The sequence below is a fragment of the Carassius carassius genome, chromosome 46 (genome assembly GCF_963082965.1).
Source record: "Carassius carassius chromosome 46, fCarCar2.1, whole genome shotgun sequence".
Taxonomy (NCBI): Eukaryota; Metazoa; Chordata; class Actinopteri; order Cypriniformes; family Cyprinidae; genus Carassius; species Carassius carassius.
The window spans coordinates 17,813,812-17,838,956 of NC_081800.1; the positions used below are offsets into that span (position 1 = coordinate 17,813,812).

The 25,145-nt window shown below is 40.7% G+C and overlaps 1 protein-coding gene across 10 annotated transcripts in view; it reads left to right on the forward strand.

Annotated features, from left to right (window-relative positions):
• Positions 1 to 25,145, forward strand: part of LOC132129705 (E3 ubiquitin-protein ligase HUWE1-like) — a 52,119-nt gene that overhangs the window by 13,549 nt on the left and 13,425 nt on the right. For 6 of the 10 annotated variants that reach the window (XM_059541377.1, XM_059541386.1, XM_059541382.1 and 3 more), the window contains 40 exons: positions 800 to 933; positions 4,239 to 4,339; positions 4,635 to 4,823; positions 4,924 to 5,140; positions 5,303 to 5,425; positions 5,903 to 6,140; positions 6,234 to 6,575; positions 6,949 to 7,071; positions 7,202 to 7,297; positions 7,448 to 7,717; positions 8,406 to 8,558; positions 8,703 to 8,830; positions 9,047 to 9,128; positions 10,361 to 10,537; positions 10,669 to 10,822; positions 11,034 to 11,431; positions 11,532 to 11,727; positions 11,806 to 11,973; positions 12,113 to 12,261; positions 12,547 to 12,613; positions 12,743 to 12,966; positions 13,262 to 13,473; positions 13,581 to 13,763; positions 13,964 to 14,136; positions 14,230 to 14,360; positions 14,455 to 14,530; positions 14,621 to 14,719; positions 14,986 to 15,113; positions 15,204 to 15,363; positions 15,753 to 15,981; positions 16,159 to 16,337; positions 16,414 to 16,503; positions 16,615 to 16,775; positions 19,088 to 19,133; positions 19,897 to 20,253; positions 20,528 to 20,738; positions 22,738 to 22,862; positions 22,946 to 23,169; positions 23,263 to 23,657; positions 24,329 to 24,986. In XM_059541377.1, coding sequence (XP_059397360.1) covers positions 800 to 933; positions 4,239 to 4,339; positions 4,635 to 4,823; positions 4,924 to 5,140; positions 5,303 to 5,425; positions 5,903 to 6,140; positions 6,234 to 6,575; positions 6,949 to 7,071; positions 7,202 to 7,297; positions 7,448 to 7,717; positions 8,406 to 8,558; positions 8,703 to 8,830; positions 9,047 to 9,128; positions 10,361 to 10,537; positions 10,669 to 10,822; positions 11,034 to 11,431; positions 11,532 to 11,727; positions 11,806 to 11,973; positions 12,113 to 12,261; positions 12,547 to 12,613; positions 12,743 to 12,966; positions 13,262 to 13,473; positions 13,581 to 13,763; positions 13,964 to 14,136; positions 14,230 to 14,360; positions 14,455 to 14,530; positions 14,621 to 14,719; positions 14,986 to 15,113; positions 15,204 to 15,363; positions 15,753 to 15,981; positions 16,159 to 16,337; positions 16,414 to 16,503; positions 16,615 to 16,775; positions 19,088 to 19,133; positions 19,897 to 20,253; positions 20,528 to 20,738; positions 22,738 to 22,862; positions 22,946 to 23,169; positions 23,263 to 23,657; positions 24,329 to 24,986 — 7,566 coding nt within the window. Of the gene's footprint in view, positions 1 to 799; positions 934 to 4,238; positions 4,340 to 4,634; positions 4,824 to 4,923; positions 5,141 to 5,302; positions 5,426 to 5,902; positions 6,141 to 6,233; positions 6,576 to 6,948; positions 7,072 to 7,201; positions 7,298 to 7,447; positions 7,718 to 8,405; positions 8,559 to 8,702; positions 8,831 to 9,046; positions 9,129 to 10,360; positions 10,538 to 10,668; positions 10,823 to 11,033; positions 11,432 to 11,531; positions 11,728 to 11,805; positions 11,974 to 12,112; positions 12,262 to 12,546; positions 12,614 to 12,742; positions 12,967 to 13,261; positions 13,474 to 13,580; positions 13,764 to 13,963; positions 14,137 to 14,229; positions 14,361 to 14,454; positions 14,531 to 14,620; positions 14,720 to 14,985; positions 15,114 to 15,203; positions 15,364 to 15,752; positions 15,982 to 16,158; positions 16,338 to 16,413; positions 16,504 to 16,614; positions 16,776 to 19,087; positions 19,134 to 19,896; positions 20,254 to 20,527; positions 20,743 to 22,737; positions 22,863 to 22,945; positions 23,170 to 23,262; positions 23,658 to 24,328; positions 24,987 to 25,145 lie in introns of all 10 variants that reach the window. The other 4 variants (XM_059541381.1, XM_059541384.1, XM_059541383.1 and 1 more) reach the window with 4 other exon arrangements.

The window sequence follows — 25,145 nt, forward strand, 5'->3', positions numbered from 1 at the left end:
GGGCTTCTTATCACAGAATGAGGCATAAAATATATTATATACTGTAAAAAAGGCTATGTCGATTAACAAGGGATTATAAATATACATTATTATAAAAATACCTGAGATGACTTGAACACCGATAAACTATCGTTTCAGTAGAGTGTTTATTGTCATGTTTCATAATTCAAATCAGTTCTATATTCTTTTTATTAGATACATTAGTGGTTCCTAAAGTTTTTGCACTGTGCACCTCTTTATAGTGTTTGACGCTATAACACCCCATTTTAACTGCAATTATACACATATTCACTGTATTCAAGGCTTGATATTAAATGTTTTGCTCACTAGCCACTGTGGCTAGTGGTTTTCCAAAACTACTAGCCATTTCAACAATTTTTGTGGGGTAATTAGGTTTTATAAGGCTAAAGTTACGACATACTAAAATGCCACAAATTGCAAAAAAAAAAATACTCTAAACCGAACAGTGTGGTTAAAGGTGTGTGTGACTGAGTGCAGACCTGCTAACCTTTGAATAATATTTATCATTAAATCCTGCATTTTGCACATTGTGCAGTTATGATTTAGACATTAGCCATAAAGGAGCTTCAGGTAATAATGTAGCTATGTTCACAGAAGTCTGTGAGGATTAATCCATACTTGATAATGAAAATAATCTACAAATCTGAATATCAGTTTTCACATTGAGTTATTGTTGCCCGGATATTTAAAGCTTAGTGTCTTAGCAGAAAGAGGGTTGAAGTGTGAGATGTTTAGAGTGGGAAGACTGATGTAGTACCTCTTGTTCCTTTTCCTTCAGAGTGAGATCCGTGCGATCTCAGTGAATCAGTGGGGATCTCAACTGGGTCTGAGTGTTCTGAACAAACTGAGTCAGCTCTACTGCTCTCTGGTGTGGGAGAGCACTGTGCTGCTGTCCCTCTGTACACCAAACAGGTTGGTACTGCTCTCATCTCACAGCCAGTGGCGCCCCCAGAAAATGTTAACGGGGGTGGCCAAATGAGGCCACAGTAAATTTTGGGGGTGGCACATTAAAATGAAGGAAAAAAAAATTAAGGGTTTGCAATATAGACAAAAAGTTATATCTCTGTGAGTTCTAGGATTTTATCGATAACGATAATTACACTATTTTGCTGAGTGCTATTGTGCTGATGTCTTATTTTTAATTGTGCTGACACCTGATTGTTTTTTTTTTTTTTTTTTAACCTTTACACCATTGTTTCTTAACGTGTGCACCATATTTTAGGTCAAATACTTGCATTTGGGCTGTTACCAAGCAAATGCAATCAGTATCAACAAAATTGATCTTTGCAATGCAGATAAAACAGAAGCTGCATCTGACAGTGCCATTTAGATGTTTTTACACACTGTTTAATGCAGCTCCGTGGAACATGGAATTCTTTAACCTGCAGTTACAAATGAATAAATAATGTTTTGATATTTTAAAGATAAAACATTGAAAACTGATGTTTGAAATTATTTAAAAAATGAAAAGGTTCCATTAAATGTGAAATTAAAACCGCCAATAGGTGGCAGCGAGTCACTGTTAATAAGTGAGTCATTGCGATTGAACCGAATCATTTAAACGGTTGATTCATTCAGGAACGAAACACTTTAATGTTGCTCAGAGACGCAAAACTGTGGCTGCAGCAGGTGCTGCACTTTTTTTTCACTTCTTAAACTATTGTGAATTTACATTCTGCATTTAAATTAATAGGACCCACTGTAAATAATCCTAGGGGTGGCCGCAGGGGTGGCCAGAGTTTATACAGGGGTGGCCGGGGCGCCCCTGCTCACAGCTGAAACTTAAGTATGTGGTGGGCTTTTCAAATCCTGTCCTAACTCAATCTGTTGGTGAAATGATACACTTCTCTCTGGTGATGTTTGCCAGACTTCTAGGGCTGGGTAAAAATATCAATATCTCGTTATTAATCGATTCTCTTTTTTACGGAACAATATCATGATCCTTAAATCCCGAGAATCGATCAGTCTAGCCTGTTTTCAGTTAGGCCATCCTTAAAAATATTCTTGTTTGCCGTAACCCGACCGACCCTGTCAATTTAGCACCGATTCAAATTTTTTTTTTTTTTGCTTTTAGTCCGACCGACTTGCCGATTGTAAATTGCTGCAGTAAACTAAATGTTCGCGGTCACTGTTTAAAGTCATACGGGTTCGGGCACCATAATACATCTAAAAAAATTCATTAAAACAGCTCGACACCGCTTTAACTTAGCACAAAGTTCTGGAAAAACTGTGCCCAAATCTTTTCCCATCCCTTCTCCTCTCTAGTCTAAAACCGTGACCGTGTCGACTGTTACTTTATGTTCGAAAATCTATTGCACGAATCAACCAACACAAGTTTCGAAAACGAAAATAAGAAAATGATTTTAACGCGTCCAGGTTTTTTTTTTTTTTTGAACTGGCGTCAAACAGCAACTGCAGCTTCAGACAAACACGCATAACAGCAAATAATAATTCTGCACAATGTTTCTCTTTTTACAACAGAAATGTGAATTCAGCCGGTATTCAGTCTCATACAGTTTCGGGCTTGAATCGCCTAGGGCTGTCAAAAAAACTAAATTTGAATTTTTTACTTAAATATGATCAAAATTCAAATTGTATTCGAATTGTAAATGCATAATTTCAGTTAGGGTGAAGAAAAGCTTTTTGCTTCTCTTCTGAGGCTCAAGATAGCGCATCGAGCAAAATATTACTGCATGTTTATTCAAAGCATTCGAATACATGACTGTGAAAAAAACATATTTAAAATAATGTTTATGAACCAATTATTATTAATTAAGTTGCTTAAAGAACTATAAACAAAACAGCATCATGTATGCATGCATTGTTAAATAAATAAAAAGGGCGGAAAACCAGTCACACAGGATAAATTTTTTCATTTAAAGACATGAGATGCGCAAAATATGCATTCTGTGTGAACGGCTTGGTTTCAGTTTTGATGTAAACAAGATTTTCTCCACATTGATTTTTTTTTTTTTTTTTTTTTAAGTGGCTTCAACTGGATAGGCTAACATAACCTTATAATGCAATGACACATATATTGTCATTGCATCTCGTGCGCGTACACGAGGTGAAAGATGAGAAAGCAGATACTGCGTGTCGAGCTCGTCCGCCTTTGAAAGTTGTGTAGACACAGCTGTGCGCGCGGCGAGATGGAATGGAACACATACCGGGGCTCATAAGGCAGCTTCCTTAATGCACACCTAAATTCATATGCGCATTCGAATGTGGATTTTTATTTTAAATTCGACGAATATTCGAAAAAATATTTTTTTTGATAGCCTAAGAAAATCGCCTATGCTATTTTTTTTTTTTTTTTTTTTGAAATTTAATCGTAAACACAGCCATGTTGAAGCCTGCAGTAAATGTTTTGCATTATGGCAGTCCATTCTGCTTATTGTTTTTCGAAAATGTTGCACTCCTGTTTGTCATTTTGCACGTAACTTCACGCCAATAAATCATTTTTTTTTTTTTTAATTACTGTTACTGCAAACCAAAATTTTTAATGGACGGAACATTAAAGGACACTTCCCATCCAATAAATCGCAAAAAGCATTGGTGCTTTTAATATGAAACAAAGTCCCAGGTTTCATTTTGTCTTGTCTTTTTTACTTTATTTTATGTTAAGCACTTTGAATTACCATTGTGTACGAAATGTGCTATATAAATAAACTTGCCTTGCCTATTGCATTGCAGTATTCAAACTGTTGAATGTGGCGTGACAGATTGCTGTAGTGACTGTAGTTAAAAAATAAATACTGAATTGAAGTAGAAATATTATGTAATTGTAATTTTACTATTTTAAAAACTTAATTGTGTAATTTTAACAATCCTATAGCTTATAAATTGTAAACGTCAATATTATAGTAATGTAGTTCCAAAATACTTTTTTTTTTTTTCTCCTTGAGAAAAATTTGGCAAGTGCTGTACCTGATATATATCCAAAATAATCGATATTGAATCAAATCGAATTGGTAATTGAATGATACAATTGTGTCAAAACCCAGCCCTACAGACTTCTAAAGTTATTTAGTGCACTGAAACCCCCCTCTTCCACAATTGACTGCAAGCATGCATTAATTTTTGAGTTATGTATGTCTCAATATGGAAAGAAAACATCTGTTGCTGCTGCTTACTATTGTATAGAATTAGGCCAGGTGGTTGTCTACCAACTAAAGCAGATTGTTCTTGTTTGTTTGTCCCGCTTGTCTTTTTTGCAGTTTGCCTCCTGGGTGTGAATTTGGTCAGGCTGATATGCAGAAACTTGTGCCTAAAGATGATAAACCCTCCAGCAGCACAGCAGCTGCAGGAAGGAGAACTGGTAAACATACTGCAATAACTGCATAGTGGCTATTTCACACTTAGATTCTTCATAAATCTTACTACTTTTCTCTGCCTCCTCATTTAATATAATTTTATATGTAAAATTTTTGAGGGCTTTTTTTAGCCACCAGTTTCTCTCTTTTATTTCCTCTTTCCTGTCTTTCTGCACCTTGGTTATTTGCATTTCATGTAGTTTTTTGCTGGTTTGTATTTGCTTTTTCTTTTCTAAAGCCCTTCTCTCTCTCTCTCTCTCTCTCTCTCTCTCTCTCTCTCTCTCTCTCTCTCTCTATCAGCTGAGACTGAGACCCTGTCTGTGGGGGTGGATCCCTCTGCTCAGGGTTTGCTAGAAGGAATGGGCCTGGATGGAGACTCTCTCGCTCCCATGGAGACTGATGAGCCCACAGGCACTGACCCCAAGACTAAGTCTAAACTCACCCCTGCAATGGCAACACGCATCAAACAAATTAAGCCTCTGCTCTCAGGTCAGCACCAATGGAGCGGTCTCAACCACTTTAATTGGTTATTTAATACATAAAATGAGAAACTCTGAATAACATTGCATCTTTCTCTTTATCTCCCCAGCCTCCTCTCGTTTGGGCAGGGCTCTTGCAGAGCTCTTTGGACTGTTAGTGAAGCTCTGTGTGGGCTCACCTGTCCGTCAGCGGCGCTCTCACCATACCACCAGCACAGGCACCGCCCCTACACCTGCGGCTCGGGCCACCGCTTCTTCTCTTACTAAACTCCTCACCAAGGGTTTGAGCTGGCAGCCACCTCCCTATACACCCACTCCACGTTTCAGGTAAATAAACTTAGCAAAGTTTACTCTATAATTCTGAACATAGCATTAGTATCTTTACTGATAGTTTAGTAAAGTTTAGCTAAAGTAAAGTCTGTAAACAGACTTCCCTGAGTATTGTCTCTCCTGGAGACTAATATTTATGTGCTTCTCTTTCCTAATCAGGCTGACTTTCTTTATCTGCTCTGTGGGCTTCACATCACCCATGCTGTTTGACGAGAGGAAGTATCCGTACCATCTGATGCTGCAGAAGTTCTTCTGTTCTGGTGGCCATGATGCTTTGTTTGAGTGAGTAGTTTTTTTTTAGTAGACTTTATTAAATGTGGCATTTTCACTCACGATTATCATGGCCAAAAAAACAGTACTGCGTTATCTATGTAAATTGATCAAATAAATAACTGATCTAAAACTTAACTGAATAAAAAATAAAAACTTGTTCATTAAAGGATTAATTCACTTCCAGAATAAAAATGTCCTAATAATTTACCCACCTCCATGTCATCCAAGATGTTCATGTTTTTCTTTCTTCAGTCGCCAAGAAATGTAAGGTTTTTAAGGAAAACATTACAGGATTTTTCTGCATATAATGGACTATAATGGAATGTTTTCCTAAAAAACCTTACAAAACATCTTGGATGAAATGGACGTGAGTAAATTATCAGGAAATTTTTATTCTGGAAGTGAACCAAATCTTTAATTGTGCTGTATTGACTTTCTCTAATATTATACTCATTACAATCATTAAAAATGCTTTGTGTTTATCAGGACATTTAACTGGGCCCTATCCATGGGAGGTAAAGTGCCCGTGTCAGAGGGCTTGGAGCACTCTGAGCTGCCTGATGGGACAGGAGAGTTCCTAGACGCCTGGTTGATGCTAGTAGAGAAGATGGTGAACCCCAGCACTGTTTTGGACTCCCCACACTCTCTGCCTGCTAAAGTGCCTGGAGCAACACTCAGCACCCCACAGTTCAGTGCATTGCGCTTTCTCATTGTCACCCAGAAGGTATGACATTAAATCTTAATAGAAATGATATAAATACACTTTTTTTTTTATTGCAAAGCAGTACAGTTCAGATTTTCCTATCTCTTTGTGTAGGCTGCATTCAGCTGTATTCGTAACCTGTGGAACCGTAAGCCTTTGAAGGTCTATGGTGGACGCATGGCTGAGTCCATGCTGGCCATTCTGTGCCACATCCTACGAGGAGAACCTATCATCCAGGAGCGGCTCTCCAAAGAGAGGGAGGGCACTGCTCGGCCTGATGAGGAGAGCAGTTCTGCAAGCAGTGGAGGGACTAGTGTGCCTACAGCAGCAGCGGGAGCAGTTGGAGAAGCAGTGTCTGGAGGTGCCAATGGCAGCACTGCTGGAGGCTCCACAGAGGAAGGAAGCAACTCTGCCGCACGCAGAGAGCCACAGGTCAACCAGGCTCAGTTGACTCAGGTACTGTCACTTCTTGTTGTAAGGCCCTATGAAATTTTCGAAATTCTAATGGTTTAATTTTTAATAATCAGAAAGGATGTCTAATGAATTGAATTAATAACATGTTAACAATGTATTAAATTAATTATGCCTTATAAAATGACCCCACCCCCAGGGAAATTGCGTTGTAATTTTTCTGGTTTGTGTGTTTTATGATATAATGCAATAGGTTATTATCAAAAACTGTAAACAAATGAATGCATATCTTTAACAATTTAATCAAATTAATCACCAATCATTTACACAAATGAGGTTGTGTTGTATTCAAGATCTGTAATACTTGAAGAGAGCTATTATCCATTGCTAATCAGTCAAACCTTGACCTGCTTCACAGCTGATGGACATGGGCTTCTCCAGAGAGCATGCGATGGAGGCTCTTATAAACACCAGCACTATGGAACAAGCCACTGAGTACCTGCTCACACACCCTCCACCACTGCTCAGCGCAGCTGTCAGGGTAAGAGTCTAACATGCAGACAAAGCTCTCTCTCTCTTTCTCTCATACGCACATGCACACAAGCATACACAGACAGGATGCACACACAAGCTATAAGTTAGTGTAGTCACTTTGAGCTTTGTTTCTGTAGGAGTTCACCATGTCTGAAGAAGACCAGATGATGCGGGCCATTGCCATGTCTCTAGGTCAAGAAGTTAGCATGGAGCAGCGCTCAGACTCACCTGAGGTGGGAACCTACACAATCATTACATCAGTTAAATAGGAATTACTGAGTAGCACAGCATAGGCCACCTCACCTGTCTACTTCTCATCTTCACTAATCTTTCCCTGCCTTTGGACAGATATGTGTCACATCAATGTTAATTTTTGTTTGTAGGAAGCAGCTCGTCGGCGTGAGGAGGATGAGAGGAGAGCAAGGGAGCGGGTAGAAGAGGAAGAGGCACGCTGTCTGGAGCGTTTCCAGGAAGCTGAGCCTCTAGACACCACAGAGCTACATGCCTTTACAGACTCGATGCTGCCTGGCTGCTTTCATCTGCTCGACGAGCTGCCGGACACAGTGTACCGCCTCTGTGATCTGCTCATGACTGCTGTTAAAAGGAACGGCCCTGAGTACAGGGACCTCATCCTTAGACAGGTGGTCAATCAGGTCAGTATACCGATATGTTCACACAACTTACTTATTGGAATAGGTATTTTGGCAGTAACTGAAAGATACTCGTACACATCGAGTCAAATAACTAGACACACATGACATCAATGTACTTCTTGTGGTCTTAGGAAAAAAAATAATAATTTTGATTTAAAGCAGGGGTGTCAAACTCAGTTCGTGGATGGCCACATCCCTGCAGAGTTTAGATTCAACCCTAATTAACCACCTGATCCAGATAATCAAGTCCTTAACGCTTATTTGAAAACTGTGTGGTATGTGTATTGGAGCAGGGTTGGAACTAAACTCTGCAGGGCTGCGGCCCTCCAGTAGCGGAGTTAGACACCCCGATCTAAAGGTTTATTTTGAAATTAAACGTACTGACCCTTAATGTTTGAATGGTAGTGTATATTTTCACACACAAATGCATCTTTTATTAAATGTTTAGTTTTCTGTATAAAGAAAATGTTAAATAATCACTGGAAATAGCAGTATTTAAGATTTCAGTACATAAAAATGCATGATTAACAAGGATCAGCTGTAGTGCTGGTCACATTACTGTAAGTTGGCCCAGGTCAGTGCTGTTATCTAAAATGCTTAACAATAATTTTTGGGTAGGTTGCATATTAGGCTTTGAGTTAAAACCATGACCCCATCTTCAACTATATGTTTGTGTATATTTCCAAAGGTGTGGGAGGCTGCCAACGTGTTGATAAAGGCTGCAGTGCCGCTAACAACCAGCGACACCAAGACAGTGTCCGAGTGGACGAGACAGATGGCGACCCTCCCCCAGGCCTCCAACCTGGCCACCCGCATCCTGCTGCTCACTCTGCTCTTTGAGGTACACAGTCTTGCACAGTCGCCTGTACACATCATCACTGTTTATTTATACTCTTTCCCATAAAAGAACTTAAGGATCTGCATGCACAAGTACACACACCCACTGTGCTTTTCTAATGAAAGCATGTCATGCTATGTTCCACAGGAGCTAAAACTCTCATGTGCTCGGGTGGTGGAGAGCAGTGGTGTTTTGACTGTGCTGATTAAGCTGTTAGAGGTGGTGCAGCCCTGTCTGCAAGCTGCCAAAGAGCAGAAGGACATCCAAACACCCAAGTGAGTCCCTGTCCTTCCCCTGTCTGCTTGAGTGATCAGTCTGCGCTCAGACATCAGCATTCCTAGAAAGCTCTGCTGACCCAAGCATGTTAAAGAAGAATTTAAGAGCGGAATATTGTGTGGGGCTTTGCACAACAATTTATAACACTTTGAATGTAATAAGATATATAAACATGTTTCCCATGTCTGTTTTAACAATCCTGTGTTTATTTGTAGATGGATCACCCCTGTTCTCCTGCTTATTGACTTCTATGAGAAAATGGCTGTTTCATCCAAACGAAGAGCTCAGATGAATAAGGTAGGTTTTCAGATGAAGTGTTATAATCCTAAACTGTCAATATGACAGCAGTGAACAACTTCTGAATCTAGTGTTATATAGGGCTGTCAACGAATATTCTAAATTCGAATATGCATTCGAATAGTTTTAAAAAAACGAATTTCGAAGGTGAAAATTAATATTCGAATAAAAAAAAATGTGGAAAAAAAGGCCCGCGATAGTAGAGGCGTGGTTGTCTGCTTTGCGAGTGGGCGCGCTAGCGCGCCTGAGGGTTCAGGGACAGGTCACAGCCTCACAGGAGTCGCACTGTCTGGCACAGCATCACTGCTGAAAGTTGACGCGTCTTCATGGAAGATGCCAGCAAGTGCAGAGCCCAACTCGACCGCAGCAGAGAAAATGAGGTAAAATTGTTGACCCGCGAGATAAAGTTGTATGCAAGCTATTTAAGATACAGTTAGCAGTTTGCATTCTATTCGACCACTAGCAACATGAGGTCACATCTCAAAAATGTGCACCCAAATGAGCATGGCATAATGTGTGGAACTCCAGCTAAACAGTCACGTCTTGACACTTAACGTTACTTTGCATCGCTCGCCGCAAGCACTTTGTCTGCTTCACGACAAGAGGCCATAAAGGATAAAATAATTTCGTTCATTTGTAAGGACATGAGACCGATCAGTATCACGGATGGGGCACGCTTCGGGGAGTTCTGTCAAGCAATGCATCCGAGGTTTGATTATTTATCATTTCATGTCAAGGAAAAGTTCCATATTTACCACAGCACAGCTCGCTCGGAGCATTCAATGTCAGTTCTATATGCTGTAAAACTTAAATTAATGTTAATAATATTTGTTTCAATCACTGAATGAAGCCTGCTATATTTGGGACAACAGTCGCGACCTTAAATTGCTTGCACAAAAATGTGTTTGTTCATTTAAATGATTATGCGCAGAGAACGTGAGGGTGAGAGAGCGTGAGGTCTGCAGTCTTGGCCATTAGTTGATTTCCTTGTTTTTGTGTAGGTAATACGTTGTCATATGTTTAAACTTAAATAGACTATCTATACAAGTAGTTATGTCTCTTTGTATTAATTTTGCCTGTTATTGACGTAATGCGCGTCATTGACAACATGCGCAACCAGATGTTCGAATAGTTCAAATATTCGTGTATTTTTTAGAGGGAATATTCGAACGTCAATTTTGAGCAATTTTGACAGCCCTAGTGTTATATTAACTATATTCTTATCATCTTAGTACCTACAGCCCAATGGAAATAACTGGCGCTGGTTTGACGACCGTTCAGGCCGCTGGTGCAGCTACAGTGCAAGTAATAACAACACCATTGACTCCGCCTGGAGGGCAGGAGAGACCAGCGTACGCTTCACTGCAGGCCGCAGGAGATACACTGTCCAGTTCAACACCATGGTGCAGGTAACAGCTACAACCTGGTCAAAGCACTTGTATTGTGGATCAAATAAAAATGTGATGAATTTATGCCAGTGGCCTTACAGTATGAGTAGTAGATCTTTATTCTTAGATTCTTTCTATATCTCTTTTTTCAGGTGAATGAGGAGACTGGGAACAGACGCCCAGTTATGTTGACAGTACAGCGGGTGCCACGGATGCCTAAGACCTCAAAATCTGGAAGTGTTAATGATACAGAGAGAGAAGAGAGTGAACAGAGAGCAAAGACTGAGGAGACACAGACTGACACAGGTGGAGAAACCACAAACCTATACAGTTAAAAAAAAAAAAGTCTATCTGGTTTCTGCTTTTTGCAGAGCTTTGGCCAAGAATAAAATAAAATAATTTTATTATAATTATTATAATAATTCATTAGCATTTTGGATGTTTTATTTATTTATTCATATGTATATTTTTTTGTTTTTGCTGTTTAATTAAATTTTTTCTTTTACGACTTATTCAGATTCCAGCTCTGTGGTTGTGGAGATGGCGCCCCCTAAAGAAGAGTCAGAGCAGAAGGATTCAAGCACAGCAGCCCCCTCTACCCTTCAGGACCCCTCTGGATCCAGTGCTATTGTTGTACAAGGGCTGACGGAGGAAATGATCACTGTTTTGATCCGTGCCTGTGTCAGCATGATAAGCGTTCCTGTGGATCCGGACACTTTACATGCCACTTTGCGTCTCTGTCTGCGTCTCACACGTACACACCATTACGCCATGATGTTTGCAGAGCTCAAGAGTACTCGTATGATTTTGAACCTCACTCAGAGCTCAGGGTTCAATGGTTTCACCCCACTGGTCACTCTGCTCTTCCGTCACATCATAGAAGACCCAGCCACTCTGCGACACACTATGGAGAAGGTGCATATTCACATGAAAGCTACATTTCTATTATTATTGTATTATCTGAAATAGTTTATCCTTGTCTCACTGGTACTCGTTCGTTCTCTTTTTTTTTCAGGTGGTACGGTCTGCTGTCACTAGTGGTGCAGGAAGCACTACTTCAGGTGTGGTGTCAGGTAGTCTGGGCTCCAGGGAGATCAATTACATCCTTCGTGTCCTCGGCCCAGCGGCCTGTCGCAACCCAGAGTGCTTTACGGAAACTGCCAAGAGTTGTATCCGAATTGCTCTCCCGGCCCCAAGAGGTGCTGGCACTGGTATGGTGGAAAAACTCCCAGAAATAATAGATCAGCATAATGTGTTATTCTAAATCCTCACATATCTCTATTATTCAGCCTCAGATGATGAGTTTGAGAACTTCAGAATTAAGGGTCCAAATGCTGTACAGTTGGTGAAGACCACACCCCTGAAGCTGTCCCCACTGCCCTCCATACCAGAGACTATTAAAGAGGTCATCTATGACATGCTGAATGCCCTAGCAGCATATCATGCTCCAGAAGAGGGTAAGAAATATCATCAGACAAAAAAAACGAGAGCATGCATTTTATTTAGTTCATGGTCCTGAGCTATCAAGCTGACATCTCTCATCAACGTCCACTTCTCCTAATGCTTGGGGGTCCACTTGGGTTTGTTTATATGTAGCAGAGAGAGGAGAGGAGCGGGCAGGCGCAGTACCGGGAAGTCAAGACCTGTGTCAGATCCTGCAGGATGTTGGTGATGATGTCTACCAGCAGTACAGACTTACCAGACAAGGCAGCGATTTTGACTCTCAGTCTGCCTTCCACATCAATGTAAGATGACATGGAATTATGCATTGATTTTTGTGTATTGTATCAATTATCGTAGAATGCCATAATTAGCATCACTATTGATAAACAAATCAATCAATTTTATCCAGACCTAGAAAATTCAGTGATTATATAAATTTTTCTATGTCTGGATCACTGCTCACATTTTCTTCAACTTCAACTAGCTGCTCTGTGAAAAACACAATAAGCCCCAAGTGCATGTGTACTATAATGGGCTCAGAAATGTGGGATTTGCATTAATAGTGGGTGTTAATTATACTCTATCAGACTCAGGTGTTTGCTGCAGATGGTGCTGTTGCAGAATCCTCCCAATCTGGAACTCCACAGGGAGAAGGTGTGAACCTCTATACAAGAACACAGAGCTCAAAACCTTTCTTACAATGTCCTTATTTTTCTCACTGGTGCTAGTTTCTTGACTTGCTCTTGACATTTTTTTTCCTGTCATTGCTTTTTCTGTCTCTAGCCTCTACGCCTGAGGAAATGCGTGAAGAGAAAAAGGAGCAGGAGGGAGAGAAGGGAGCTTCCTCGGAGGAGAGCCGAGCTGCCAAAGCTAAGGCCAGCAAACCTCTGATGCCTACTTCTACCATCCTGAGGCTGCTTGCAGAGCTGGTGCGCTCCTATGTTGGCATCGCCACTCTTATCACTTCTTATAACTACACAGCTGGCCAGTCAGAGCTTATTAAGGAGGTGAGTCACATCAGTTTGATGTACAACCAATGTTTCTGGCCAAGTGTTTCACTTTTTACATCATACTGTTTATAAAGAAATCTGAGTCTGTTTATGCAATATGGACAGAGAACACATTGCCTGGACAATTATTTCAGTTAGGTAATGTTAGCCTGAATGCACTGTAAGTCGCTTTGGATAAAAGCGTCTGCTAAATGCATAAATTTAATTGAATTTAATTTTAATTAAATTTCAGTGTTTGTTTTTTTAATTTATTTATTTATTTCAACTTATCAAACCTCATATGTATGTACAGGATTGCAGTGTGCTGGCATTTGTGTTGGACCACTTGCTCCCACACACCCAGAACTCAGAGGATAAGGACACCCCTGCCCTTGCGCGCCTCTTCCTTGCCAGCCTCGCTGCAGCTGGAACAGGCACTGATGCCCAGGCGGCCCTGGTCAATGAGGTCAAGGCTGCTTTGAGTCGAGCATTGGGCATGGCAGAAGGCACAGAAAAGCATGCCCGGTGAGTCGATCTGCCCAGTCGCTATTCTAAAATTGACCTAAAAAGATACCTAGAATGTACATAGATCTGTAAAACTTGATTAAACTTTGACTTTTCTGTCTTTACAGCTTGCAAGCAGTAATGTGTATCATCAGCACCATTATGGAGTCATGTCCCTCCACCTCAAGCTTCTACAGCACAGCCACAGCCAAGACCCAGCACAATGGCATGAACAATATCATCCGACTCTTTCTGAAGAAAGGCCTTGTCAATGACCTTGCCCGTGTGCCTCATAGCCTTGATCTATCCAGGTATCACAATAGTAGTAATAATAATAATGAGAACATTCATTTGATATATATTTAAGGCAAGTATTTTATTTATTCATTCATTCTTTTATCCCAACCTTGGTTAACTGCCCATTAATATAATTTTGGGCAAAAGTAAATTTTTAGTCATTTAGTTTATTACATTTTTTTTCTTTTCATTGCTGTTCTTTTTTTTATTGCAGTCCTAATATGGCGAATACTGTAAATGCTGCACTGAAGCCTTTGGAGACATTGTCACGAATTGTGAACCAACCTAGCAGCCTGTTTGGGGGCAAAGGTGGATCCAGCAAGAATAAGACAGAGCATGACACAGTTGGCACAGTCAGGGACGGCAACAGCAACACCCAAGATCAAGGTAACACTCATATCATTGATCGTACTCTCAGCAGAGTATGGATACATTGTCCTTACTGAGTAATGTGTTATTTATGGCTGATATTGTGTACAGGGGAGGCAGAGCCAGCAGAGAATCGTGACCGTGGTCAAGCCACAGATGCCGACCTGATGGATGGAGAAAATGAGGGAGACACCGTGGTCATTGCTGGACAGCCCGAGGTGCTGAGCACTCAGGCCATGCAGGTTAGAAGCACAGCAGTTTGTGGATCTGTTCTCTGTTGATGAAAATGATAATCCTCCTTCAGCTGAACAATGTTTGTTGATTATATTCATGTAGGTGGAGAATGAGTTGGTGGATTTGATTGATGAACTTTTAGAAAGAGATGCAGGAACCGTTAATAGCACCATCATCGGTAAGTGATTTAATTGATTCCTGGCCAAATATGGAAGTGATACATAGTTGGATGCTTTTTTATTTTTATTTGGAATTTACTGTTAATTAGTGGGTCGCTCTGGAGAGGATGAGTCTCAAGAGGATGTGCTGATGGATGAAGCTCCTTCCAATATGAGTCAGGCCTCCGCTCTCCAAGCTAACAGAGAGGGTAGGACATGAATCTCTCTTGAGTTTTAACTCTTTGGCACTTATGATGACAATGACCCATAAATGGTATAGCTACCCATTGGGTCTGCTAGAAAGGGAGCCCATCCTCTGAATCCATCAGGAACTTCAAGCACTTATCCACTTTTTTTTCTATAAGTATTATTTAAAAAACATTTATTCAACAGACTTAGTTCACAGTTTCTTTATACTCCTCAAATCTGTCTTGGGGAAGATCCTGCAGTCATTTTGTTTTCTTTACTGATTTAGACTCTATGAACATCCTTGAGCCAGAAGATGAGGAGCACACACAGGAGGAAGACTCCAGCGGTAGCAACGAGGATGAGGATAGTCAAGATGAGGAGGAAGAGGAGGAGGAAGAAGAGGAGGAGGATCAAGTAATAGTTATTTAAGCAAAGTCATAAACCACAGTAGAAAAGTGATCTCTACTTTTTCCATATTTTTCTTATTGTGTTATGTGTTCTCAGGATGATGAGGAGGGAGATGAGGATGACGATGACGAAGGCTCAGAAATGGAACTGGATGAAGATTTTCCTGATATCAATGCTGCTCCACACATTCGTTTTGAGAGATTTGACCGAGACGATGACCTCATCATTGAGTTTGATAACATGTTCTCCACATCTGGTAAGATATATATATATATATATATATATATATATATATATACAAAAAAATATATACAAAAAAAAAAATATATATATATATATATATATATATATATATATATATATATATATATATATATATATATATATATATATATATATATATATATATATATATATATATATATATATATATATATATATATATATATATATATATATATATATATATATATATATATATATTTTTTTTTTTTTTTTTTTTTTTTTTGTAAATAAGTCAAAGTAGTTGAGTTAAAGAGCCATAAGATTTTCTTATTATTATTGTTTTCTTATTATTCCTCCCTTTGTTTTTTTTTTTTTGGACGAAATGTCACATCTATTCTTTCTGCCTTTTGTACACTTTAGCTGACATCCCTCCCTCACCAGGAAATATCCCCAGCTCCCACCCTCTGATGGTGCGTCATGCTGACCATGGCTCACTGACTCTGGGTGGATCAGGCACCAGCAGCAGATTGGCTCAGGGCATGGGACGCAGCCAACGATCTCTCCGGCAGCTCACGGCCAACACGGGCCACACAGTCCATGTACATTACCCTGGTAACCGTCAGCCCAACCCTCCTCTTATCTTGCAAAGGTGAGTCCTTTAAGCAACTTGTTTGCCTTTGAGTTTAATAAGAAATTAAATGACAAGCTTTACAATGGTGCAGAAATTTGATTATTTTTCCCCCCTTAAAAATCATAGCTTTCATTGGTTTTCATGGTCCCACTGCAGCTTCAAATCCGTTTTTTTGTGTGTGTGTGTGTGTCTCAGATTATTGGGCCCCAGTGCTGCAGCTGATATCTTGCAGTTGTCAAGCTCTCTGCCTCTGCAGTCTCGCGGTCGTGCTCGTTTACTGGTGGGTAATGAGGATGTACATATTATTGCCCGTTCGGATGATGAGCTGCTGGATGACTTCTTTCATGAGCAGAGTAGCACTGGAGGACAAGCTGGTGAGTTTTCCAACAGACAAGGTGCTTTAAAATTAATGGTTACAGATGCACTTGCTAAACCCTGGTGTTTGTACAGGCACCCTTTCAAGCATCCCGACTGCCTTAACCAGATGGACGGATGAGTGTAAAGTCCTGGATGCCGAGAGCATGCATGACTGTGTGGCTGGTGAGAACATCTCAAAAATGAATATATTATAGCATCTGTTGTTTATGGACTGCAGGAAGAACTGATAAAGGAGTTTATGACTAATGACAAGTCTTGTGCCTGGTTTCTCAGTGGTGAAGATCCCTATACTGCAGCACTTGGAGAGTTTGCGTGATGAGGAGCTGGAGGAACGCAGGGAGAAGAGGAGGAAACAGTTGGCAGAAGAAGAGGAGACAGCCAAGCAGAATGAGAATTCTGCTGTTGGAGAGGAGGCCCGGGAACAGAGCCTACAGGTAAAAGAGCAAATTGTAAACCAATAAAGATATGAAGTACATGTGAAGTCTATAATTGAGGTGTACAACCACTTGGTTGACAACCACTAGAAAAAGACGCTCAAATGTGTTTGCAAGAAAATAAATTTGGTCGGTTCTAGCACATCATACAAGTTTGAGCTTGTTTGTTCAGTGTACATGATGTGCACTTTTGTAACGATCACTCATTCATTTATCGTTTAGTTTTATCTGCCATCTGAGACGTCAGTGTTATAACGTGCTGCTATGGTTTGCGTCTTGATTCAGACTTGACTGACCGACTGGTGTTCTGACACTGCTAGCTATATGCTTTCTAACCTTATCTTCACTTTGTTACAATTTCTCTGCTTATTATACATATAAAATACAAGTTTATATCAAGTAGTCCCATATTCATAATTGTGACCACAAAGTCTGTGTATATATATGTATATGTATGTATGTGTGTGTGTGTGTGTATATATATATATATATAGAAAGCTAATTCTAAATATTTTTCAACCATGCCGTATTTTTTTTTTTTTAATATGTAATGTAAAGCAGCTGTTATTGTGTTTATGCAACTCTTTATCATCCATTATGAATTTGTTCTATAATGTAAAAAAAAATAAAAAAAATCTGTATACAGTCGTGGCCAAAAGTTTTGAGAATTACATAAATATTGGAAATTGGAAAAGTTGCTGCTTAAGTTTTTATAATAGCAATTTGCATATACTCCAGAATGTTATGAAGAGTGATCAGATGAATTGCATAGTCCTTCTTTGCCATGAAAATGAACTTAATCCCAAAAAAACCTTTCCACTGCATTTCCTTGTTGTCATTAAAGGACCTGCTGAGATCATTTCAGTAATCGTCTTGTTAACTCAGGTGAGAATGTTGACGAGCACAAGGCTGGAGATCATTATGTCAGGCTGATTGGGTTAGAATGGCAGACTTGATATGTTAAAAGGAGGGTGATGCTTGAAATCATTGTTCTTCCATTGTTAACCATGGTGACCTGCAAAGAAACGCCTGCAGCCATCATTGCGTTGCATAAAAATGGCTTCACAGGAAAGGATATTGTGGCTACTGAGATTGCACCTAAATCAACAATTTATAGGATCATCAAGAACTTCAAGGAAAGAGGTTCCATTCTTGTAAAGAAGGCTTCAGGGCATCCAAGAAAGCCCAGCAAGCGCCAGGATTGTCTCCTAAAGAGGATTCAGCTGCGGGATCGGAGTGCCACCAGTGCAGAGCTTGCTCAGGAATGGCAGCAGGCAGGTGTGAGCGCATCTGCACGCAAAGTGAGGCCAAGACTTTTGGAAGATGGCCTGGTGTCAAGAAGGGCAGCAAAGAAGCCACTTCTCTCCAAAAAAAACATCAGGGACAGATTGATCTTCTGCAGAAAGTATAGTGATTGGACTGCTGAGGACTGGGGAAAAGTCATATTCTCCGATGAAGCCCCTTTCCGATTGTTTGGGGCATCTGGAAAAAAGGCTTGTCCGGAGAAGAAAAGGTGAGCGCTACCATAAGTCCTGTGTCATGCCAACAGTAAAGCATCCTGACACCATTCATGTGTGGGGTTGCTTCTCATCCAAGGGAGTGGGCTCACTCACAGTTCTGCCCAAAAACACAGCCATGAATAAAGAATGGTACCAAAACACCCTCCAACAGCAACTTCTTCCAACAATCCAACAACAGTTTGGTGAAGAACAATGCAATTTCCAGCACGATGGAGCACCGTGCCATAAGGCAAAAGTGATAACTAAGTGGCTCGGGGACCAGAATGTTGAAATTTTGGGTCCATGGCCTGGAAACTCCCCAGATCTTAATCCCATTGAGAACTTGTGGTCAATCCTGACCAACAAAAACCCACTAATTCTGACAAACTCCAAGAAGTGATTATGAAAGAATGGGTTGTTATCATTTAGGATTTGGTCCAGAAGTGGATTGAGAGCATGCCCAGTCGAATTGCAGAGGTCCTGAAAAAGAAGGGCCAACACTGCAAATACTGACTCTTTGCATAAATGTCATGTAATTGTCGATAAAAGCCTTTGAAACGTATGAAGTGCTTGTAATTATATTTCAGTACAAACAAAGTTCTAAAAGCAGTTTAGCAGCAAACTTTTAGAAAACTAATATTTATGTAATTCTCAAAACTTTTGGCCATGACTGTACATTACTGTGATTTTTGGATTTAATTAAATTAGTACATTTATAACAGGACCATGGGTATCAGCCAGGACACAGGTCACATCCTTAATTCAATGTTAATTTCACAGTAAGGATGGATGAATTGTTTTTATTTCCCACAGGGCTCTGGGCTTGGAACAGTCAATGGAGCTGGAGAGAACGCTGCAGGTAAGAACACTGGAAGGTTGAAATCTTTTTTTAATTTTTTACAGAATTTGATGTTAATAGTGTTGTAGTGCATGTTTTTGTTAATTGCTTGCTTTCTTATTGAACACACACAAAAAAAATCTAACAGTGTTTTGTTTCTGAAATATGAAAATGTACTCACATATCTTATAGCGAAAAACCAGGGTTCTGGATGAGTTCTGCTCTGTGGGCTGTGGGATGAGGTAGTAGTTTGTATAGTTTTAGGATCACACCAGATCTGGGAGATAACTATACAGTCTACTGTCTTTCCCACGGTAACCGCTTCAACAGCTGGATGATCTTCCTGTCTATCTCCATCACTGGCGCAACTGCTACTAAGCAACAATTAGTTAATCAATTGTTTCTAGGCAACTGCTTAATTATTTATAGGTTTACATCTACATGAATCGCATTCACCACACTACTGTCAATATTAATACATTTACATTTATTTTTTGCCTTTTGCTGTAAAATGTTTGAATGTAGTTATTGTCTCCAGTTGGGTGAGGCCACAGTGGCTGTGTTGTGGTGAGGTAGTAAGTTGTGTTGTTGTTGGGGATCAGTATAGTGTGGCCCCTGAAGGAGATAACTATACAATTTACTGCCTTCCTCACTACAGACCCTCAATCACATGCTCTGCCTTTTCATTTACCTTCTACAACTGAGCAACAGTGTCATTTATTATGTTTATCTTAACTGATCATGTCCACAATACTCATTTCTTTTCATTCTGTTATCTGGTCAGAAGGAGAACAACCCCAGAGTGGGGTGTCGTCCTGCCTGGACCCTTCTCGCACCTCTGAGGGTTTCCTTACAGCACCCCCATCAGGAGAAGTCACCCCAACCACCCCTGCCCCACACGAGCAAGCCCTTGTCTCTCTGGAAACAGCCATCAGTCAGCAGGTGCACCAGCCAATCACAGAGCTGCTGCTGGCTGACTCCAGTCCTGACTCTCACAGAGCCTTGGCAAGGGTGGGGCTTCCCCAGCTCTCAGCACCTGATAGGCCGAATTGTGAGGCAGAAGCATCTCAGATGGAGATGTCACCTGCACCCACTATTGGTGAGGGAGGAGGAGGAGGAGCATTGGATGCAGTCAGGGAAGGTAGATTAACTTTGTATCCTGTAAAATTTGATTTTACACACTGGTTTGGTGGAGTTGCATTCACATCACAGTGAATTCTAATCCTTATTCTACTTAAAATGCAACCGCTAAATGTTCTGTGAAGAGGCTGAGCCTTTGTCAAAATTGCTGTATGATCCCACTGCATTCTACATGCAATTACTGCATGTACTTTCCCGTGCCTGCTGCATTGTGTATGTTGGTTTGTCAGTTGCGAACATGAGATGAGTTTTTTCCTCTGCTGTCTCTTTCTCAGCTTCTCTCAGTCCAGATATAGCTGAAAGTTCAGAGCCTGTGCCAGTGGGTGTGTCTCAGCTTGAGGGTTCACCCATGGATACAAGCAGTCCCGCCTCAGGAACGCAGGAAGAGCCAGCTGCCAGCTCTGCTCCGCCCAATCACATGTCTCAGGAACTGTCAGGAAGTGGTGACAGTGGCCTCACAGACAGGCAAACCGATGCAGAAACAGGGTCAGTATTTGGACCGCAGTACATTGTTTAAAAATAGATGAGTAGGGATCAGCTATTATTGCATTCTTTATTTGTTTGTTTTAAAAGAAGTGTCTTTATTATCTTTAAAATTCACAAATTTGGAGCTAACAAAAGGCCTAAAGGTCTATATTGGCCAACGATGATGTTCAATTCAGTGCAGTTCACCTCAATTATAGGGTGTCCGCGGGGTTGTAAAAGGTAGAAAATGAAATGAGCCAAAATTAAGGGCATTAAAATGTAATAAACGTCATCTGACGAGATATTACATTTTCGAACCCAATTTTAAATTTGTGTTAAGTTCAGGCCTTCTAAAATTCGCATGGATTTATTTATATGTTGAGAGTAGGACCTGAGCGATATCATGTGAGGTGTTCGTTTGCGCGTGCGCTGAAACAAACTAGGTGCCCAGCTGGCTTGCTGCCAAACATGTACGCAAGCTCACTTCCATTCAGTAATTAAAACATGGGGAAATGGAAGTTTTCGGACCAATTTTCACAAATGATCACAAATTTTCGTAATTGCAACAAAATATCCGCAGAATCGGAGCTTGGAAGCGTCCCGTGACGTCATCGCAATGTGCATTCAGTCAAAGAAAGGCTTTGCGATTTACAAGAGCTACACAGGATAAACAAACCGAAAGCAGAACGAATCCATGCTACTAGTTCGAGCTGCAAAGACCGTTTATCTGCTCGAGCCGCTGCCGCAACATCCTTATACACAGCGCTGGGATATACAACGAAGAAAGCAGTCGAATTCACCACAGAATCAATAAATAACATCTCTGTGAAATCTTGTGAGAAGCATTCAAATTCAACGAAGAATTGTTAAAGCTGATATCAGAACAAACGCCACTGATGTGGAAACCAGGAAAAAGATTGTTCAGTAAACACAAATCTCCACCATTGACCATGGATTTAACAGTAAAACTACAGGGACAACTTGTGGCAGAAATGGTCTAATGTTTTCAAGTGATTTTTAAATGCTTCACACAACTTTTCCCAGCACTTCAGTGCTTCAAGTGTTACCGAATTTGAAAGTTATTTTTAATGTGACGATATTTATCTTTAATAGGTTTCCCCATGTATAAAACTAAAAGTTTTATACTGTAGGAAAGCAAACACTTATTTAAAAATAAAAAAAGATATTAAGTGACCACTAGTAGATGGCTGCAGAGAAGTACTTATAGGTTATTTCCACTCCCTGATATAGCCTTTATATTTTTGTATTCATTAAATAATATTTAGACATTATGAATGACAGTAGTAAGTAATTTTTATCAGATGTAATATATTTATTACAGCTGTAAGACGTCTGCTAAAGATCTGGGAATCATCTGATGTGTAATCAGATAAAGGTCTCCGAAGCAGTTTTACATGGATTCTAATAAATGTCTATTTGACATCTGACAAGAAAAATCTTAGAGACGTACTGCAGATGAACAAGCGCTCTTAAAAATACATCTCGCATATGTACATGCAGACAATAAATATACATCTCCGAGATGTACATGTGCGATTAAGGTGCTTTACTGTCAGGTGCTGGTGCCACCTTCAGTAGATCTTAATGGCGCTGGTGTCGTCGAATGTAGTCTGGAGACCTACAGTGGTTCAGGATTAATAGCTCCAGTCTAGGCCACAAGCAGGCAGGCCATGTTAGGTTATAATGACCTCGTTACATTGTGATGCAGTATGTTATTCCATTTGGAAAGATATTACATTTATGCCACTACAGTTGCAGCTTGAAGTTGCGCGGGTATTTAAAAATATTTTGAAGGTATTAAAAAGGCAGTAAAAGGTATTCAATTTAACTTAAGAAGTTCTGTATATACCCTGAATTAGTAAACTAAAAGTAGTAAAAGCCAAAAAGTTAAGCAATGTGAAGTTCCTTTTAAAAGCGTAATTTTATACTGTCAATAAGAATAATGTACTCTGTTTTGTATGGCTATTGAATTCTTACCATATTATGGTCTTTATTTCAGCTCTACTTCTGTTTCATCTCCTGGTGAGACCATGCCTCGGAGTGACAGTGCAGATAGCCAATCGCAGGCCATCCAGGAGGAGCCCCTCCCATCCACCAGCAATGAAGAAGAGGACCCTCTGGCAGGTTGGTGTTTCAGCTTAGATTGATGATGGATATGGAGCCATACCTCAACTTTGTATTACATGGTTTTTGTCACTTCCTTGCAGGCATCAGTCTGCCAGAAGGTGTGGACCCATCTTTCTTGGCAGCACTGCCTGAAGACATCCGGCGGGAGGTGCTGCAGAACCAGCTGGGAATAAGACCTCCTTCTAGGCCTCCTGTAGCCTCCACGTTGGTAACGTCAGCTAACACTGTGCTGGGAGGAGGGCCAGGGGTTACTGAGGTCAGCCCAGAATTCCTAGCTGCTCTACCACCTGCAATACAGGAAGAGGTATGAGTAACAGTTGCAGAGATATTTTAAATAACTTTCCTAAACAGAAAGAAATCTTAAACTTGATGTTTGAATGTTTTCTAATGCTATCAGGTCTTGGCCCAGCAGCGGGCGGAGCAGCAGCGTCGAGAGTTAACCCAGCAACCTCCACAGGGCGATCAACCTCTGGACCCTGTCACGTTCATCCAGACCCTGCCCTCTGAGTTGCGGCGATCTGTTTTGGAGGACATGGAGGATAGCGTGCTGGCGGTCATGCCCCCAGATATTGCAGCAGAAGCTGCAGCACTGCGGAGGGAACAGGAGGCCAGACAGAGACAACTGATGCATGAGAGGTTGTTCGGTCACAGTTCTTCCTCAGCCCTGTCTGCCATCCTACGCTCTCCTGCCTTCACAAGCCGTCTCGGTGGCAACCGTGGAGTACAATACACTCGATTGGCTGTGCAAAGAGGAGGGACATTTCAAATGGGAGGGAGTGCCAATCACAACCGGTGAGTGTGACAATGAAAAGGGCTTGATGCAGATTATTTTGCTGATAGTGGTAAATAGTAATTCTCTCTATATATTGAATATTGTGTAAAATGATGTTCTTAGTCTTCCTGTGATAGGGCAGCCCAGACAAAAGCTGAGTTTAATTAGAATTAATTTCCGTGGAAAGTTTGTGTTACCAAAATACCCATGGTAAAAATGCCTATGCTTTACCGGCTGCTTGTTTAAAAAGATGACGGAGATAAAAATGCACTCTTTCAACCTAAAACAAATGACAAAATAAACGCCACTAAGAAAAAGTTGTCAAAATTCACAAATAGATTGCGTGAACCGCAACAGAGCTGTGTTTCAATTTTAAATGTACAGTGCTCACACTGATTTCAGCCACAGCCTCATACATTTTTTAATCCCCAAATTTAATTTGAATTGACATTATACCAATTAAGATTTTTTTTAATTAAGATCTTAAATTTAATAAATATTTTTATTTTTTTACTTTAAGGATCTGCAGGGACTTTTTTTTAATAAAAGCACATGCTCCTAAATACAGTTTTCGGTTTGCACACCTATTTTAAATTGCAAATATGAGTGAAGACCTGATGAAAGCAGTATTTGTTTGTGGACAGTTACATTTAGAATCTCTAATTAATCTTTTGTTCACTTTTAAATCTAGGCCCTCTAGTTCTAATGTCGATTCTCTCCTGCGTCTGCGGGGGCGTCTTTTATTGGACCATGAGGCCTTGTCCTGCCTTCTAGTGCTGCTTTTTGTGGACGAGCCCAAGCTCAATACCAGCCGCCTCCACAGGGTGCTGCGTAACTTGTGCTACCACTCTCAGACACGTGGCTGGGTCATCCGCAGCCTCTTGTCTATCCTGCAGCGTAGCAGCGAGAGCGAGCTCTGCCTGGAGACTGCACGCCTGGAGGAGTCCCGTGGTAAGCGCTCACTAATCCAGGGCGCATCCAGTGGAGGAAAGGGTTCCACTTCATCCCCACAGGCAGCTGTAGCGTCGTCCTCCTCATCTTCCTCTCTGGAGCTGTTGAACAGAGTGGAATCACGTAGTTCCAATCAGCTGTCCTGGCTGTCTGTTTCAATGGACGCAGCTTTGGGATGCAGGACCAATATCTTTCAGATCCAGCGGGCTGCAGGCAGGAAACATGCAGAAAAGCATTCAGCAGGAGCGGGCGTGAGCTCAGGAGGGCTCGGAGGTGGAGTGTCAGGAACGGCAGTGGCATGTGCAGGGGCAGGAGGTGGATCAACTGTTCACATCCACCCACAGGCAGCTCCAGTTGTCTGTCGACATGTACTGGATACCCTCATCCAACTGGCCAAGGTACTAGAGCACTTTTAGCTAAATGGCACTCATCTTTTGTCAGTGCATTAGGCATGTGTGACATCAAATTTATACCAAATTCAAATTATATGTTGTTATCATGGTATTGAATTAGTGTTGTCCTCTTAAAAACTTATTAGTTTCATGACAAAAAGAAAT